Here is a 20,262-nt window from a genome sequence, read left to right as displayed (position 1 = left end):
GGGAAAATAGAACCACCGGAAATGTCTGCACTTTCTACAAGTGGAATGAATCTGAAGTGGCTAAACGCAGAAGCCAAGAAGAGTAACTGAGAAGCAGGGAAGTGTCTGGCTTTGGGTGAGCAAAGGAGAAAAGACCCCCGAGGGCCCTGGGTCTCTCTCTCAAGGTGCCCCGCCCAGCAGCGGGGATGTGCCCATCGCCAGCTCCAGCTGCAAATCCCGGACCCTCCCTCTGCTGAGTTAGAGGAGAGAGTGGCCCTTCTGCCCGAGGGAAACACACTTACCTGGCGAAGGTGAGGCCGTTTCTGAAGCCTTGGAAAACTCTGGAAGGACGTTTGGGAAGGGGATGCTGATGGTGCTCCCGCTGTGGGGGCTGGAGAAGCCACTGGAGGAGGGGGAGACGGAGCCCAGAGAACGGTCCCCTTCGGAGGCCCGCTTCTTCTCAGGGAGGGGCGGCTGACCGGGCATTGTCACTCCCTGGCCCTGCAGGCCTGTACTGTGGTGGCCGCCATGTCCGGGAGCCACCGTGAGAAAGTTGTGGGACAGGAAGCCATTGTCGGCAGTCCCTGCCGCTGTCAGCGGGACGCCGGGGGCCGGGGACGCGCCGTGGGAATTGGCCAGCAAGGCCCCCAGGTTCTCCTCGGGGGCAAGACCACTGCCCACAGGAGTGGGGCCAAAGCCCAGAAAGGCCTGGCTGCTTGTGGGGGGCAGAGTGTCCGGCGGTTCTGCCAGGGACAGCTCATGGCTGTGGAAAGAGGCCTGGACCTCCGACGGCGGGAAGCAGGACAGCACCGGGGAGTCCTTGCCGTGGCCAGAGAACTCAGCACCGAGGGGACTTCCTGTGGGCCGGCCGCTCCCCAGCAGGGAGATGGTGGCTTTGGGGCTGCTCTCCACCCACTGGCGTTCTGCAGAAGATGGGCTGTTCAGAAGGCAAGCCAACCGAGAGAGCATGTAAGATACGAGGCACCTCAAAATCAGCAGCCGCCACCCCTACATGGGGAAGACAGGGCCAGAGAGGTGGGTGCTGAGGCTCGCTGTGTAGCACAGGAGGTGTGTTCCAAAATATGCGAATTAAGGCCCTCGTTGAGCTCATGCTGCCCACCTTTCGAGCCCCCACTTCATACCTGAAGCTTACCTCCACATCCGGGGCACCGAGGAAGCTGCCCCCATACAGGCCTCCCCAAACTCTGGTAATAGCCCCCAGACCCTGCCCTTCCTTGACCTTCACCTGGTGAAGTCACTTTCTTCCCACAAGACCAGGCCCAACTGTATCTCCAACTTTGAAGCTTTTTCCCAGCCAGCCCCTGTGCAGTACCCGTGGCCGCGTACGTGTGCACACTGGGGACTGGGCATGCCCTCGCCTCTGGTCCCAGGCGCTGGCATGGACGCCAGGCAGCTTCGCCCCGTGCAGCAGGGCCGTCGGCTCACCGTGCACCTGCTCCCCTCTCAGAGCCTGCCCTGCCTCCCACCTCCTGCACCTGCGCCTGACATGCGGTCAGTGCCAGTAAATACTTGCTGGGTGAATCAGCTGATTAAGGGATGCCCACACATTTAGGAATATGGAGCGACAGTGGAAAGCACCCCACGTGATGTACACTCATCCATTAACAAGCACTCGTCGGGTACATAGTCTATGTGTGATGCCACGTCTTAGGTGAGAAGCCCCCTTTCAAGGAGAAAGGAAGCAGAACTAAGGAAGTTGAATCGAGAGCTACGTGCCCACACAGTAAAGCACAGGAGACTCATTCCTACTCTGGGCAAGCGGAGTCATCCCGCAAATGGATTTCCTCAGGGGCAGCGTCTTTGTAAAACAGAAACAGGACATCATTCTCTGTCCATAGCCTGCCCCTCCCCCTCCTTCCCTCCCTTCCTTTCTGTCCATTTTTATAATCCCCATAAGGCCAATTTTCTTCTATTCCCTGTGTTTGCCTATATTTTCCCACACACCTGCACATACACCTGTCCCCGTGGGCAGCGCTGTCCTGCACACAGCCAGGGATCCTGCCTCGCCCCCAATGCCATGCCAATCCTCACCCGGGCCTGGCTCCGGCACCTCTGGAGAGAAAGGCCTGGCTGACCCCTCAAACCCTTCTTTCCTCCTCAGCTCAGCATTCTGGGTCACTAAGGGGACCTTGTGTCAAGTTTAAAGACACATCTTCTTACCTCTCTCTCCTCTGGCCGGGGCCGTTGCTAGAAATTGTGCAGGAAGATGCAAAGGCCTGCGGGAAGGAAGACGCCGCGGGCGCGTCGGCCCGCAGCATCACGGATTTGGGACCAACGGGGCTCTCAGACATCCCCACTGCGTGACTGAGAGTCTCGGGGCAGCCTCGTGGTTCTATAGCAAGAAAACGGAGAGCAGAGAAACTTTAGTTGCAGGACCCAAGGGTCACCATCGTGACCTCGTCTGTGTGTTCTACAGGGAACAGTGCTGATTTCTGAGCCTTTCTGTCATCCATGGCCACATTGAATATGACACTGTTCATAATAGCTGCAGTGGGCGGCTCTGGGCCCCAAAGCGCAGGCTTATTCTGGGCCATCACTGTTCCCGAAAGGGAAGACACCTAATTCAGTCCCCATACATGGTGTCCGACCCATTACCATGAGCTGGCCAGCGTCGGCAGCACTGTGGCCATGCAGGAGAGACGCATGCTGGGCTACTAGGCCAGTCCTCCCGTCACTCGTCACCAACTGAAGGCCGACGTACTCTAATTACTTTCCACACTCATGATCTCGGCCACTCCTCGCTGTAGAAAGGGCATGGCCTTTTCTCTGCAAACCGGCAGGCGACCTCCACGGAAGGACCCACTCTCCCTAAGTGCAGGGCTCAGGCAGCTACGGTGTCCTCAGCCTCCCTTTGTTCCCACCCTCCCAAGCTGGTAGCGCGGCTGCTGCACGTCAGGCGACTACCGGGCGCGCACCTGTGCCGGTGCCTTCTCGTCTCCTGCTGGGGCTGCCACATTGTGAGGTGCAGCGGCCGCCCTCGCAGGCCCTGCTGGGACGCGAACCTATCTGTGCCCAGCGCCCGAGCACAGGCACCTTTCTCTGGTGGAATTTCCATTTCCCTTCCTGCCCGGTGTCTCTATTACTTCTAGATATTTAAAAAATCTTGGCTTTTCATTCTTTCCTTTTTTTTTTAACTAGCTATTATGAACCAGACAAATTTACCTAAAATTATTAGAAATAATAACCTAAAATAATAATAACCTAAAATTATTAGAAATGTAGGTCATTTTGCTTTCTGCTTTAAAACTAGGAAGGACTGATAAAGAATAATGAAGTGGAAAAAAATGTCCATATTATTCAGTTCCTGAAGAGGGTGTTAAGCCCTCAGCTCACAGGATTATTGCCTAGGGGATCATGCTTAAAATACATGTTATTTTAATTATACCGAATAAAGGCTACCTTCTTTTCTCTTCAAATAAAAATGAGCAATGGAATTTAACACCAGAATCAAACTCTATAAAAATGGCATTTTCTGAGAAAACTCTGAAAGGAATTATCGACAGCATATGTGACCTCTGAAGAAGGAAAGATCTAGATGTGCGCATTAATCCAGGTATGAATAAGAGCCCGGGCTATTCAAACCAGGGAGGAATCAGATCCACACCGCACAGGAACCCACTGACCCCTCGCCCAAATGACTGCCACACACAGGATGCAATATGCGATTTTTTTAAAAAAAATTGATTTCTTTTCAAAATTTGCACTATCCGTTCACAAATGGAATTATTAAAAAACTATATTTCACCCCAATGAGGTAAATACACTCCAACTCTATCAAGAAAGAATGAAAATTCTAAAAACCATATGGCATCTTCGTACATGGGAAGTGAAGTAATTTTTCTATCAAACATGACATTTCTATAAGAATTAAGAATCCATGTTTCATTTTTTTATTTAGCAGCAATGATTTTCCTAATGAAATCTTATAGATTTTTAAAGAGCACACAAAATGTCTAGAATTATGCCTAAATTAACAATATTCCTAACTAATCTAATAGATCTTCATAGAGAAAAAGTAGATTGCAAAATGTTTAATTTTTAATTAATCTTTAAAAAAATACAGCTTTAAGTATAATATACACTGCTATATAACTGACATACAAAAAGCTAGACATATATAAGGTGTAGAATTTAGTCAGTTTTGACATATATAGAAACCCATTAAACCATCACCACAATCAAGATAATCAACACGTCCGTCACCATAAAGTTCCCTCCAGCCTCGCTCCTCCTCCCATCCCCACGCACTGCTGTGTCCTGGGCGCTGAGCTGGCACCTGTAGGAGCTCCAGGTCACTCACATCACGAATTAAGGAATGAATTAGCAAAGTCTTGGAGGTTAGAGGGAGGAGTTCAGAGCATGATGTGGAAATACTGGGCCCAGAGGAGCGGGCAGACGGAAGTGTTGATCAGCTCCTAGCAGCCCACGCCAAGGAACAACACAGAACTTTGGAATAAAAAAGCCTGTGTTTGTTAATCAAGTCTAATATGTCCACTTATGGCTGTTCAAACATGAAAGGGATCGTATGAGAGAGCACATGCACCGAGCACGGCACGCAGTGCCTGTTTCCGCAACTGATGCTGCTACTAGGGTCCCCACGCAGCCACAGGGGCAATCCCCGCTGGTGCTGCATATCTGTTTGCCCAGTCCCAGTGCCGCGAGGCTCTAGGGGAACCCATGCCATGACTCAGACCCTGAACACGCTCACACGGACCCGGGATTTTCATCAAATGAGAAGAGGCTGAAGAAAATAAAATCCCACTCTGTTCCTGTTATCACAGTGCTTGTCCCAGAAAACAGCAAGCCTAGCACTTCCCATGAAAGTGGCTTTGTTTAACATTCAATTAGCACCAACTCTGTGTGGCTGCCTGGTTCCCTCTTATCAGATCAGTCCCCGACCTGGTGACCGGACTTAACCCTTTATCTGGAGAAGGGGCTGCCCAAAGCATCGGGTTCCCTGTTTACGAGGACGTCAGTGCAGGGAAATCTGAGCTTCCTAGGCCGTTTCTCCTGCAGGGCCCTGGCCCCTGCCTGTGCTCAGAGAAGCACCAAATAGCTTAACGCCACAGTAATTAATCCACTTAGTAGCTGGGCCTTGGCATTCACAGATAAGTGGGGCCCAGGTGACATTTTCAGGTAAGAGGACTCCTGCCAATTCGAATGACTGGGATGGCAGCTCCACTTTACCCAACGCCTGCACCCTGCAGCAGGCTCTGTGCTCCGCACCTACCACCTCCGCTTCCCTCTGGCCTGTGCAGTCCCCACAGATGTTGCCCCTGCTTGGCAGGTGAGGGGATGAGGCAGAGAGTTTGGGTCCCCCTTCTAAGTGCTCCTGTCCAGGGCCCCTGCTGGGCATCCAGAGAGCAGAGACCAGGAAGCCCACAGGGCCGGGGTAAGTACACAGAAAATCTTAGTCCAAGAACAGACAAGGGCACCAGCTAAGTGCGTGTGATCCACGGCTTGCAAACCCTTCCGCATGGGTTCACTTTGTTTGCAGGCATTGGCCCCCTGTAAGAGCAGGCAGAAACGTTGCTGCTTAACTTGTACATCTGTTGCTCACGGTTAAACTACAGGTGAATGTCAGTCCTCTGTATCCTTAACTGTGCACCTAGAAGCCCGGGAAATGGCTGGGGGTGGGATGAGGAACGGCCGAAACCTCCCCCTTCTTGTACGGGGGCACTTGCGGAGGCGTGAACTCTGCAGCCTTCCTTGTGGGAATGTGACAGGCAGGCCTCCTCATTGAGCCTCTGGCAGCCTGTCTCTAGGCCACCACAGTGAGGATAAGGGTCCCTTGAAACAACTACAGGGAGGGTCTTCCGGGGCAGGCGGACTTCTTACAAGGCCACTGCCACACTCCCAAGGCCACCAGCCCTCCCCTCAAGATGCGTTTCCACGACGTGGGAGGCACTGGAGGCAATGCCAGGACGCTGCTCCGGACCCACACGCATGCTGCCAGCACCCTGCTGCCCTGCGCCATCTCGGGCCCTGAACAGACGCTCCTTGTAGTTCTTGGGCATCCTCCTGGCACTGTCTCAGTTCTGTCCTTAGTTCGCACAATATTATCACATTTTTCCTTTGCTGCTGAGACCCAGAGGCATAATACTGTCAGTGTTTGGAAACCCAATCTCATCTTGCTTGCTGGTTCCCCCAAGCCAGCTTGTGTTCCCGGCGCCTGTGGGAGTGAGGTGCCTGGAAAGGGCCCTGCTGCCCGGCAGCCCCCGGCTGGCAGGAACCGGGGGGAGCGTGCCCGTCCTTCTGGGATCTCAGGAATGTCTGTGCTCATCTCCTCTCAGCTCTACTTCCTGTACTTCCTTTACCCAGAACAGGGGTGAATGAGGGTCACCGGCCCCTTTCCAAGCGATCTATTTTTATGCTGTCGTCCAAGCTTCTGTGGGAAGCTGGACACCACTCACTCTCCACTGGCCACTATTTACAAGACATGGAAATGAGCAGGAAGAACAGAAACCAGGCTCACTCTCCGAAGTCTTGAGCCTGGCCAGAGACCCGCACCTACACATGGAAGGAACTGCCAGGCAATTAAAGATTCAGGAGCCACCAAGCATCAAAGCCATCCCTGGGGTGTGACTCTTATCTTAGATGCAGGAACTAGAACTTACTAAGAAAAATCAGGACTCATGGCATTAAAAAATAAATAAATAACATCAATATTTTCCTGTCTTCCTAATCTCCATGAAAAAAAAAATCTTACAAAAGCATAAAAATGATTCATTCGTACATCAATTAGTTAATAATTACAAACTGCCTTTAAACTTTTTACATCATCTTTAATGAAAAATAAATTTAGCTGAGGTCAATATTATAGTCTCCTGTTGAGGAGGAGATACTGGAGTTTTGCTATTTAACTACCTAAAATTTCAGTCTTAACCTATGGTCCATAAATATACAGCTATATTCACAGCAAACTTTTAGAAGTGAGTGAGAATACCTATCTGTCTTCTGTCTTCCATCAATCTATTATCCATATCTATCTATTAATATCTATCTATCCATCTATACATCTATCACCTATATCTATTTTTCATCTCTCTCTCTCTCTCTCTCTCTCTGATATCTATCGTCTATCTCTTTCCTTCCTTCTCTCCTGGTCATAACCCAGGATTATTATTTAGTTAAATAGGAAGTCTCCTTATCTACATTTGAGAGAGTTCTAAAAACTGAAATGTCAGTAACTTTTCTGTCTCCTGCTGTCCCTGTACTTCCAGGTGTGGAATCAGGGGCCATGGAGAGGGGGCGGCACAGATCTCCAAGCTCTAGTCTGGGCTCTTCTGCCCCAGGCTCAGGGTCCAGGCACATTCTCAACCTCTGGGCCTCCAGGTTCTTCAGCTACGGGCTCCCTTCAATTGAGGTCAGATTAGGTGATTTCCTAGCTCAGAATTTTAAAATTCTATTTTCAAAAAGCAAAACATTGTATGGGAGGTTCCACAGTAGTGATTTTTTCTTTTTTTTAAAGGAGTCCTTATAATTCTTCTGTTATTTGTCTATGAACAACAGGCCATTTAACCAACCTCCTTGAAAGCAAAGGAAAAACAGGCAGGCAGCCGGATATAATGAGAATTAATTAGCAAAAACCCCGAAACACTGAAAAAGCCTTTTCATGTTTTTTTTCTTTTTAAGAGTCTTATTCTGTCACCCAGGCTAGAGTGCGGTGGCGTCAGCACAGCTCACAGCAACCTCAAACTCCTGGGCTCAAGCGATCCTCCCGCCTCGGCCTTCCGGAGTGCTAGGATTACAGGTGTGAGCCACCACACATAGCCCTTTTCACAGTTTTTGATGAGAATCAAAGTCCTGCAGCTGAGACCCTAAAGAGACGCTATAGACAGAGACAAAATGATGAACAGCCCCAAAGGGATAAACAGATGCTTTCTTGATGTTGAGTCTTTTCTTTTGTAAATCCTGATGTCGAAATCACATAATATAAATTTGTCCAACGACTTGAGGTCCCTATTTCGGTAAATACCAGGAATGCTCTCGCAAGGATAAACTGGTTCTGTCTCCCTGAAACAAGCAGGGTTCTCGCTCCCCCGTGGGGCAGCAGGCCCCGAGCCCAGCCAGTGCTAGAGCTGGGATTCCTGTCTGCCAGCAGCCAGGTGACCCTTCTGTGATGCTCTCATCCCCTTCAAAGAAAGCACGTCACAGACTTCCTTTTAACCAATAATACAAAAGGAACCAGAAAATGCAAATAAAATAGCTCAATTATAATCAGGGCCTGTTTTCTCTTATTCTTTGAACATGTCCCATTTATATTCAAGGTTTTGATCCAAACAGACTGGGAAGAAAACACATTCCCCAATGTAGTTGGTGCTGTGTGGAGAATTCTGATGTTGAAATAGTGAAAACAGTTTTTTTTCTTCACAGACAGTGTTTGCGAAGCAGTTTTTACACTTAGGATGGATTCAGCAAGGCCGCTCCTCCAGGGGCTAAGGAGGCTCCTTAGCAACCTGCGAGGGATGAGCTGCTAGAAAATGTGCTTTGGTTTGAGTTCCCAGAAAAACAAATGACTTCCTTCCTGCTAGACTTTAAGGAAAGATGACATTGGGGTGGAGCTACTGAGGCAACCTAGAGACGACATGGAGCCAGGAAGCCAGGGTGTGCGGGACAGAAATGAGAGGGAGAGAGACCCACCCGCCAGCGACTGAGGAGTCCTCATGAAACAACATCCGAGGCCAGAGCCGTTCACGGCTGCTCAGTTCCAGTTCCATTATTTTTTTCAAATTATAATAAAATATACTTAACATAAAATTTACCATCTTAACCACTTTTAAGAGCGTAGTTCAGTGGCATTAAGTACATTCACATTGCTGTGCAACCATCATTATTCACCTTGCAGAAATGAAACTCTGTCCCCATTGAACGATAATTCCCGATTTCCCTCCCCCAGCCCTTGGGAACCACCACTCTCCTTTCTGTCTCTCCAATTTGATGATACTAGGGACTTCGTATAAGTCGAGTCATACAGGATTTGTCTTTTTGTGACTGGCTTATTTCACTGAACATAATGTCCCCAAGGTTCGTCCACGTTGTAGCTCATGTCAGAATTTCCTCCCTTCTTAAGGTTGAATAATATTCCACTGTACAAACATGCCACATGTTGTTTCATTCATCCATTCACCTGCCCATGGACACCCAGAAGCTTCCACCATCATGAATATTACATTTTCCATTCTCTTATTCCTTTAACCAGCTTGAGTTGGGACTGGTTATTTGTGACAGAAAGTGGCCTCGGTGACACCAGATGCTTGCCTCAAAGCTGCTTCCAATCCAGGGAAAGGATGTAGACGGGATTAAATCAGAAAGCGGCCAGGCTCTGCAGAGTGGCATGCAAAGTGGCACCAGAGAGAAGGAAAGGGGCATCTGGATCCGTGCAGGGAAGCCTTCCCGGTGCCAAGCCAAACACACACACACACACACACACACACACACACACACACACACACGCACGCACACACACACACACACACACACACACACATGCACGCACACACCGAGGAAGTATTCTCCAAGCAGAGGGAGAACCTGCGTGAGCCCTGGGCCGACTACGATGATGGCAGCGGCAGTCATGAGCGCACCAAGAGCTACACAGGAACGTGCAGGCTGTTAGAAGGCGGCAGGGACTACTCAAGATGACATGACGCCAGCTGGGTCTGCGTCCGTGAAGAGGCTGTCCAGTTTGGTTCGAAGTCTTCTGTCCCCAGAATAATCCCAGTCCCATAACTGGACCAGTCAACAGGACAGGAAGTCTTGCTGCACATGCTGAACTTTGCTGTGGCCCCGCTAAGAAAAGATCACTTTAGCCTGGTGCCAGATCCCTTGACATATGAAGCCCTGAGGATTCTTGATCCAAGATAATACTTTTCTCCTATAATTATTGCACCACGGAGGTTTAAACCACATTCAAACCAAGAGTCTAGAGGTACAAACCTCTCCTACAGTCTCAGAAGTCTCCGGCTGTGACGAGTAACTCTTATTCACTGAGCAGGATTTTAATGGACACGAATCGAAGGAGAGACCTCCTTAGAGCACCCCTGGGGGACCTGCATCCATGATGCTCCCACCCCATAAAGTAACCGGGACCACAGGCAGCTAATGGGAGGGTTCTCGTGTAGTTCCAGAAACCGGAAGACTGCTGCTTTTGAGAGAGTATCGCTGGCCAAATTCTAAAGGCAGACCTTCCCCAGACAGTGGTGTCTGCCCAGCACCTCTAAATCGCCTGGGAGGAGTAACGACTGCCGCTGGGAGTGGCTGCTTAGGTGGGGATTCAGAACCTCACGTTCAGTTCACTCGTTTGACAAAAACATGCGTTCCCATCGCAGTGCACACCACTGATGAACTTCAGCTAGATTTTCACAGCACGAGCAGAGAATAAAATGCATTTTATCTTTTTTCAGAAATAGTAAGCCACCTTCACAAAAGATCAAGATATATTCATAATTACTATTTGCGCGGTACTTAATGGGCTTATTTGCCCCTCAGAACAACTTGTGAAGGTGTGCGCCCTCCTCCATCCACATGCCGGAGGTGTTTGAGTACTCAGTGCCTTTCCTCGCCCGCTCCCGGCGGGGAGCTCACACGCCTCGGCCAGCTGGAGCGGGATTTGCACACGAGTCTTCAGCTCATTAGCACAACCTCATTCCTTTTCACTCTATACGGCTCTGCAGGTTGGAATCCTGGTGTTCCACCAACACGGCGTATTAGTCAGCTCGGGCCGCTGTGACAAATACCACAGACTGGGCAGCTTCACCAACAGAAATGTACCCCTCACGGTCCTGGAGGCTGGAGTCTGGGATCAAGGGTTGAACTCTCTGGCGTCTCTCATCTCTCTGTGTCCTCATATAGTCATTACACTTCATCCTCATCTCCTCTTCTTACAAAGATGCCAGTCCTGTTGGACGAGGGCCTGCCCTTAGGGACTCGCTTTAACTCACTTTAATCACCTCTGTAAAGGCCCTTTCTCCAAACAGTGTCACATCCTGAGGTTCAGGTGAAGCGTTCATTCATCATGAATTTGCAGGGTCAAGAGGGGTTGCAATGCAGCCCCTGACACAAGGTGTACTATCTGGGGAGACGCGGCCTCTCTGCAAATGGCAGGACAGTGACAGGGCCCTACTTCAGGGTTCCCAGGAGGATAACCGAGTCAGGACACGAAACGTGCTCACAACAGCGACTGGCCCCAGCAAGCTCTCCGAAGGCCAGTCGTAAGGAGTAGGAAACGAAAACTGGCAGGAGGCATGTGGCTTTTGCAGGGACCACACAGACAGGATTTCTAACATGTCCCTTCCGACACTTGGGGGACGGCAATTCTGATGAGGCGGTGGCAGAACTCTAGGAGCAGCCGACTATGCCAGAAAGCCTGTGTCTCCGGGCCCAGGTAGGCCGGAGGGATGACGCACGGTCGCACGCCCTCCTTCTCAGCTCCGGTGCCCCTGACCTCCAGCCTGGCGGCTTATGAGCAAGCTGGGGAGGCTCTGAGCGGTGCACCGTAGCCTTCCCAACCCCTGCTGCTTCTGTTTTTGTTTTTTCACTAAGATATCTAATTTCTTAATATTCCTAAGCCACGCCACTCACTCTGACTGACGCAAGGGTCTTCATTTCAGCCCCTTCATTTTTGGCGGTGCCGTTCTCCTCTGGGCTGGCTCCATGTTCTTCAGGAGCAGCCGCGTGGGCACGCCCGGCTCTGCGGTCACATGGCACGCCGCTGGCTCCAGGCTCTAAAGGTGCTGCCGAGCTCAGCCCCGTTCACTGGAGTCCAAACCTCATGAACACAGAGGCCACCAGCACTGCTGGAACACCAGCAATACACGTAGGCATCTGGCTGGGCTTCCAGCAAAGATCTGAATGTATTAACATTGCTCCAAATGTAACAGCTGACGTCTCAATTAATAACGTAGCTCACAGCCATCTCCAGTTGCTGCCGCAGCAGCCCTCCCAGGGGGCATCCTGGGCAGAACCCCGCAATGCCTGGAGCTCTCATCGGTCCCTCCACCCAGCGTCCTCCTGTCCCACTGGAACTAAATTCAGGAAATGACCATCTTGCTTTCAGGGGAAGGAGGGAACGAACAGTTAAGGGGGCAGAAAGACATTCCCCTCAAACAGACCAAACTGACCTGCTCTTACTCGGCATGTTTTCTTTCCAGAAAGACGAGCCAGTTAGAATCCACAGCAGAATATAAAATACCTCCTTGTGCAAAACACCCCAGCCTCTTTCTAACTAGTCGTTCAGGGTGGGAGACCCACTGCTGAAGCTTCCTCCTGTCCATCGTCCCCGGTGTGTCAGTAACGATAAACATTCACCAAGTGCCCCCCGACCCTCCAGGTCTCTTGGAAGGAGGAGTCTCATTGCTGGTCTACAAAGGAGGAGATTACAGCCTAAAGAAGTGCAGGGGTACCAAGCACCCCTCAGAGCTGGTCCCCCAGCCCCAGGACCAGGGTCTTGGTCCAGTACACAGCCTCAACCTACAGAAGGAAGATAGCAGGATGCGACAGCAAGAACACACACACACACACACACACTGGGAAAGCATGTGAAATTGAGAGAGAATGGGCAAAAACAGACAGCGAGATGAAAAGTGCATACATACACACTCCAGGGGAATAGAATATTGAAGGAGGAAGAAGAAAAAGAGGAGGAAGAGGAGAAAAGGGTTTGTGAAAGTCTGCGTGTGACAAACATAAAACTGGGGGAGTGGCTAAATTTGCTGAGTTGGTGATAATATTTCCCACGAGTCAAGTTTCCAGGCTGGGAGGACTGGAGAGCTCACATAACCAAGAAAGCCCTTCCCGGGGCTTGAGCCACCCTGCAGCCTCAAGAGTGGCTCCCCGAACCCCCATACAAAGGCTCTTAGTGGCCGCAGACCCTGCCCTTCCCAGCACACCGCTGGTAACGTGTGCCACTGGGACTGCGGGGATGCCTCAGAGGTGAGGCTGTGTCTCACTACTGTCACCTTACCAGGGCCTCCTAGGCAGTGGGCCGGCAGGGAGGGGTCACCTGCTAAGGGCTCAGCACCTGCTGGGCACCCTGTCCCCAGCCCACCCATAGCTCTGCACATCCCAGGCTGGCCCTGCAGCTGGCTGGCAGTATTGCTTCTCCAGGCCTTGTCACCTCAATCCTGTGTCTCCTGTTGTCACCAAGTCACATTTCTGAAATCTGTGTGTATCTTTTCACTCGTGGTGCATCATGTTTTACCTGGCACTATTTTCCCTCTCTTAGTGGTACATAAAATGACAACTTGTCTGACAATCAACGCATCTTCGATTAGTCAAAAAAGGCCCAACCCAAAGAGGCCAGAAAGAACTGGCACAACATTTTCCAAGTACTAAAAGGAAAGAACTGTCAACTGCGAATTCTTATATCCAGCAAAAATATCCTCTAAGAATGAAAGAAAAAATAGAGACATTTAGAAATGAAGGAAAACTAAGAGAATTCGAGGTTTGCAAACCTACCCTTCAGGAACGGCCAAAGGAAATTTTCAAAACAGAAAGAAAATCCTAAGGTTTAGAACATCCAAAAGGAAAGTAGAACAGAGTAATCAGTCAAAGTAGGGTAAATAAAGTAGCCCACCCTTCTCGTGAGTTTCTTACATCACTTTTGATGGTTGAAGCACTAAGTAGATCATCACCACACGTGGTACTCGATGTAAATAGATGAAATAATTAAAACAATTATATTTCAAAAGTGGAGACGGGAAAAGGACCTAAATTGAAGAAAGGTTTGTACACTTTATTCCCAATGATAAAACACTGATGCCAGCAAACTATGACAAGTTATGTACACCCATTGTAATATATTCAATGACCACTAAGAAAACTGTATGAAGGGATATACGCAAAAGCACTATCAATAAATCAAGATGGAATCCCCCTCATTTAATAAATCCATAGTAAGTCAAGGAAAGAGAAACAGAGGGACAGAAAATGGGGGGCGGGGCAGAAACAGAAAAGGCACGCACTCAGACTTTCTACTAAGAACTATAGTGGACGTTCAAGTCCTTGATCCATCTGGAACTGCTGTTTGCACGTGGTATTAAGGGGATTGACTTTACGTTTTCCACATGGGAAGTCTTCTCAGCTCTATTTGTGGGGTGGCCCCTCTTTCCTCGGCTGACCTGGCCCCTTTTATCTGGCACCAAAGCCCCAATCACGTGCCGGTCTGCTCTGCACCTCGCCTATTTGTTGGTCAATTTCTATATCCTGTGCCAACCCAAACTTGCTGAATGCTTCAGCTTCATGGTAAGCCCTCCTGTCTGATAGCTATATGCTGGGTACTCAGGATTTTTACTTTATTATATAAATCCACGAAAAAAAATCTGTTGGCATTTTGATTGGAAATGAATTAAATACATCGGTGAAATGTGGAAGATTCAACACATTTATGACATTTTCTTCCTATCCACAAACATGGCACTTCTCTCCATTTATTTATATCTTTTACCCTGTCTCTTAGTGAACTTTGAAAATTTTCCCTGTTGAGAAAAAAATGTCATTTTAAACAGTCTGCGAGTGACTTTACTACACAAATTTCCTTTCAATTGGCACCATGATATTCCCAAATAATTTCGTCCAGCCTAAGTGAAGCCTGAGCTACAAAGGCAACCGGGACCTTGTTAAGGACAAAAAGTCTACCAGGCTGTGGAACTGATGGGACCAAGGGGGAAACCACCCGGGAAAACCAGCCTTGGAGGGGTCTACTTGGAAGCAGGTGGACCGGGGGACTTTGGCCTGCTCCTACCAAGAGAGTCCTAAGGAGCGGGTCCTAAGACCCACATCTTCCAGAACCCAACCTTATCTTTGGACTCTTCTCTTTCTTACCCCCTCAGTGCTATAAAGGAGTTCCACAGCATTCCAGAAGCTTTTCTATCTGTACTCAGTTGCCCAAGGAAGCCAGCTGTCCCACTGGTGAGCCTGGTCCTCCAGCCAGCTGAGCCCTCACTCCTTTCTCTCTGAGCCTGAGTTTGTAAAATCCTGTTCAATTTTTGTTTACCTTGTTGACCAGGTACCCATTCACCTTTTCCATCTAGCCTTCTGCCTGCTGTACTGAGGCTAATCAAAAATCAGAAGCCCCGGCCCAGTGCAGTCGCTCACGTCTGTAATTGCAGCGCTTTGGGAGGCTGAAGTAGGAGGATCAATTGAGGCCAGGAGTTTGAGACCAAGCTGGGCAAGATCATGAGACCCCATCTCCACAAAAACTTGAAAAAATTAGCTGGGCATCATGGCACATGCTTTTAGTCCCAGCTACCGGAGGGTGGAGGCAGGAGGATGGCTTGAGCCCAGGAGTTCAAGGTTATAGTGAGCTACGATGGCGCTACTGCACTCCAGTATGGGTGACAGAGTGAGACCCTGTCTCTATAAAAAATTAAAAAATCCAATGTCCAACATAGAACAGTGCTCAGGAAATGCCACAAGCCACCCTGTTATCTAGAGGTAGAACTGGAAGGTAACATTCCAATGATTTCTTAGTCCTGTATTTTTAAGTTATATCTTTATCTTATATCCTGGCAAAATCACAGTGGGCAGTGGGACAGAGTAAGAAGACAGTGTGCTCCATGACGGGGACCTTCTGCTCCCTTCGCTCTTGCTATAAAGGGATTGCATCATCTCAAAATCACAAGTCCTTCCTAGAAGGCAGGTTGGTGGAGCAAAGGTGGTCTCAGGTGGGCCAGAGGCAAGGGAGTGGATGTGGTGCTCTCAGCAGACCACAGGACTGGGAGCTACCCCAGCCCAGCGTCTGACACCATGAGAATAGCTTCCACGTAACACACCAGCAGCCCTCCTGTCCTGATCCCATCTCAGCCAGGCAGCTTCACAACTATGGATGTTCTTATTTTCTAAAATACAGGAAGGTAGAAGCCAAAGCATGGAGAGAAGAGGCGCAGTGGGCTACAGTGAGGACTACTGCTTATGAGCAGCCCTTGCTGTGCAAACCACTTACCCAGAACTGCAGGGATCAGTCCCAAACTGCACCCACGTCTGTCACCGTGCTCTCAGAGCAATGCTGCTTTAGCTTCAGGCCCGGATCTGAATGTTAACAGCTTTTAATCACACATTTTTCAGAACTACTGTAAAATCCTGGTTATATTGCATGTATGGACCTTCCTTATAAAGACAATAATAATAGAAATCGGAATCACAGCTGCTCTTTGCTGAGTGCCTACCACACACCAAGCACCCTGCTGAGCCACACACAGTCGACACCTGATTAATCCTCATAAAGACATTTTCATGGGCAAATTATTGCTCCTATCTTATGGACTAGGAAATAGATTTTGAAAGAGGAGGTTAAGAAACTTGTTCAAAGGGAGCCAGCTCCTCTGTTGGACTCACAGACTATGTCCCTGCCATGAGACATCCCTGCCTCCCATCAGCAAGGTCTCACATTCAGCAGCCTTAATTTAATAAAATCACCCCTCCTCTACTGAAACTACCTCTTTTCCCCCAAATACAATATAATACTCACTTTGGAGAGGACAAGGAACCATTGCACAGGTCTGCCCTGAGTGCTGGGGAGACATGGGTGCTTTGTAAGCAACTCAGAGCCATTAACTACGGCTCTTGCGCAGAGTCTAGGAAGCCCCAGCAGAAGAGGCTCCCAGGACACCCACCAGCCACCACTGCTGCAGGCCGAGGGAGGGAGAAGATAACCTCTCTCTAGACCAAGTGGACCAAGCTTCTTTTAATCTCACCTTGAGAGTTAGAAACACATTTCCATCCTAACCAGACAATTTCTAATATATCAACATACACATGGAAATCATGAAAAATTACTACTGTACGTGAACTGCATTAAACGGACAGGAAACCTCTGAAAAGACATTATCTTCCACTCAACTGCAGAAAAATCTCTCAATGCTGGAATGGCCAATACACAAGACATTTGGACTGGGAAGGAGGAGGAGGTGGACTCTGATCTGCTCGGGCTTGTCTTGGGGCTACTGCAGCACTTTAGGCGCAATGAAGTTCTGGGTTTTCCTCTGTCTCCCTTGTAATCTTTCCCATCCTTCCAGCTGAGACACACACAGGGCACTGTGGCAGCCACAGGGAGGATGGAGCAGATACCCTAGGAGGCCACAGCAGCCCCGGGCGTGGGCCCTGCCCGTGCCATCTCCAGAGCCCGGCTGACTCCCCCAGTGTCCCACACGTGTGGGGGAGGCAGCCGCAGCCTCAGCCCCAGTTTGGAGATTTGGGAGGGAAGGAACAGTGAAGAGACAGGCACGTCTCGGCCCAGAAGCTCTGTTAACACAATCTGAGCAGGTTATTTCAGTGAGCACATGGTCTGTTTCAAAGTCATGGACTTGTTTAGAAAAATTCCCTTTGATTGCTGCAACCAGAGAAGAGACAACAGTGTATATCATTTTAAAACCCGACGTCAGCTCCTAGTGCTTGCTTTCAGCATTTAGCAGGAACAACTGCTTCTCTTAGGAAGCTGCGCTCGCTCTGGGCTCAGATGTGCAGCCTTCTGGGCCTCGGAAGGTGCCCAGGGCAGCCCGTGATTCCTCCAGGGCCCTCGGGGGGTGGCCAGTGACAGTCCTGGAATGAAGCAGGCTCACTTTATCAGTTACGGCAAAAAAAGACTGCGCTAGGAAGTAGTCTCGCTCCAGAAAAGCTGCACATCTGTAAACCAGGCTTTTGTTAGCCCCAAATGAATCTCAGCAAAGACAAACCATGACTTGCTTCTGGAAGGAGAAGCCCTCCAGGCTCAGGGACTGGGGTGTTTTGTCCCAAAGCCTTTGGGACTTGAGAACTGTCATCAAGTGACAAGGGGCCTCTAGGAACAGTCAGTCCTCCTCCCAAGTCGCTTCCAGGCTTCCTGGCCCCTTGGCCTCTGCATCCCACCTCATCCTCTCCCCACTGCCAGCCCGTCCCCTCCCCCACTATCCAGAAGATCAGGTTTCAGCATGGGCAACTGGACATGGCCAGAGGCAGCAGGAACACAGAAGACACCGGAGCACTGGAGCTGAGCAGGAAGAAGCAACAAGTCTCAATGTCCAGCTTACCTGGGCTCCCAGGGCCCTGGTCAGTCCATGGAAGGGCCTGGAAGGACAGGGCCGGATAGAAGGCACTCCACGGGCTCTGTGCCCAGCAGCCCTATGTGGTGAGCAGCGTCCTGAGTCCCCGTCCCAGCCGTGGCGTCCCCCACCCACCCCGGCAGGGCTCTGTGTTCCGGCCTGTCCCAAGGGAGCTGGGCGGGAGGCGGGGCGGCCACCTCCAAAGAGGCCCATTCAGAGGGCGGCAGGGAGAGCGGTCCGGGGAAAGAATCCCGGGATTGTTGGGCTGCTGCGGGCTGTCACGGGCGGCCTGCCCAGTCAGTGCCTCCAGACGGCCCTGGCCCCGCCTCACTCGCTGCCGCGGTTTGCTTCCTTTTCATTTCTTTTCCCTCTTTTTCCTTCCCCCACTTTAATCTCTTGCAAGTCCCTGTTGAAACCCAACACAGCCTAGTCTTAGCCCAAGGCATGAGCAGCAGCACCCGCCCACTGTGCCCCAAACCTGCCCCTCCAAATTCTGGCCCCACCAATTTCCCTGGGACCCCACACTCACAGTGGGGAAAAGCTTCCAGCAACCAGCTGGAGCCTGGAGGAAATGGAAGCCAAGGATGTCCCTGGCCAGTGCTCTCCCCCCACACCCCCTGCCGGAGTCTACATCCCTGTCCCTTTCCCCTGGATGGGGCCATCTGCCTCTCATCCTGCCCACCCATCCGCCTGGAGGCCCTGCACTCCACCCCCTGCACAAATAGCCCAGGGGACCGTCCTGTGCAAATCCCACCCTGGTACTGCCCTGCTCAAACCCCGCAGGCTTTCCTCCTGGCCACAGGCGGCTCCAACACCCCGCCCAGACCCCATCTCAGAGGCAGTTCTCCAACACCTCTGCCTGCTCCCCCCGGCTGGTAGCCTCTCGTACCAACACGCTGCTGGCAGTCTCTACGCACTGTCTCATCTTCCCCTTTTCTCTGCTCACGTGCTTCCCTCTATCTAAAAAGGCCAACCTCCCAAGCCAACTAGTGAAGAACTCCTATATATTCCTCAAAGCCCATTTCAAACAACTCCACATTTCCATAGGATTTGAACACTATCGCCCTCACTCAAGTGAGGCGCTCTGTTCAGTGGCCCGAAATCCGACTGTAACATAATCCACATAGCAAGCACAGGGGTCTGTCACGTGTGACACAGCACATTACTCAGGGTTGTATTAGCAGAATGGGCACCCACCCCTGGCTTATGGATCTGGCAAAGTCCCACTTACTCTCACATGCGAGTACTGACTTTGCTTCCCCTAGAAAGTTCTCCCTGGAAGAGAAGGCCCCATGCTCGTCCTGGGATGCCTCCTTTCTTGCATGTGGCTGGCACCGCCTCTAGTACACTGTCTCGCACGTGCACATGCAGCCGGCTCCCGGAGCAGCTTGCTGAACAGCCTGCACTGAGCCTGCCCAACCCCCCGTGCGACCCTGTGGCATGCTCATCAACCTGGGGAAAGTGAACAGGTAAATGCCCTTCACCAGGAAATAGGGCTTGCCCGGGACCCTTGGGGCCACCTCCCTAAGTTACGGCCACGAAGATCTCTGGGACCCTCCTCCCATAGGTCTGAGTAGGCACTTCCTCCCGGTTGTTTGTGTTCACAGGGCAGCAGCTCCTGCAAAGGACGCTGTCGGAAATGCCTCACCACAGCTGCTGCAGGCTCAGGGGAGGCGGATGGACTGGCCTTTCCCGTGGCCTGTCACTCCCTGGGCAGAGGAAGGAGGCGCGGGGCAGCATGACTTGCAGCCAGGCTCCCGAGGGTGGGTCCCTTCCTTCTGCAGGTGCGGGCTCCATGGGTCTGGGGCACACTCACAAGGAGGGACAGGTGGAGGAGGGGAGGGGGAAGGGCTGGCTGCTTCTGTGCCAGTGTCAGAGCTGTGACCTGGCACTTCTGAGTGGAGCTGTATGGACATTTAAGGACCTTCTGCAGGTCTGTTTATCCTTCCTCCCTCTCTTCTCTCTGCTCAGGTGCAGTGCCAGCGACATAGGTGATTTTGAGGTTGGGCTCTGAGTGGCAGCAAGGCACTGCTGATAAAAAGACACATTTGGAAAAATCCTTCCCTGAAACTGTGTCCCCAGGGAGGAAGGACCACGAATCTCCACACTCAGGTCTGCACCAGCTGGGACCACCCGGTGCACCTTAGCGAGATCCTAGGAGCAAGCAGAGGCGCAAATCAGACACGGGGAGAGAAGAGCTGGGCCCCCCGCTGGCGACGCCTGCCCTCCCCTCTCCAGTCTGGGT

General features: G+C 50.8%; 1 protein-coding gene across 7 annotated transcripts in view; it reads right to left on the bottom strand.

The window, feature by feature from the left end:
- The window catches only part of TNS3 (tensin 3), a 269,342-nt gene that overhangs the window by 24,661 nt on the left and 224,419 nt on the right, over positions 1 to 20,262 (bottom strand). For all 7 annotated transcript variants that reach the window (XM_012646932.1, XM_012646933.1, XM_012646929.1 and 4 more), the window contains 2 exons: positions 2,161 to 2,332; positions 282 to 916 (listed from right to left, as the gene is read on the bottom strand). In XM_012646932.1, the coding sequence (XP_012502386.1) occupies positions 282 to 916; positions 2,161 to 2,332 (807 nt within the window). The remainder of the gene's footprint in view (positions 1 to 281; positions 917 to 2,160; positions 2,333 to 20,262) is intronic.

This window comes from Propithecus coquereli, unplaced genomic scaffold (assembly GCF_000956105.1).
Source record: "Propithecus coquereli isolate 6110/MARCELLA unplaced genomic scaffold, Pcoq_1.0 Scaffold252, whole genome shotgun sequence".
NCBI lineage: Eukaryota > Metazoa > Chordata > Mammalia > Primates > Indriidae > Propithecus > Propithecus coquereli.
Note: the sequence above shows the minus strand (reverse complement) of the source record. Positions and strands in the feature narration are given on the sequence as shown.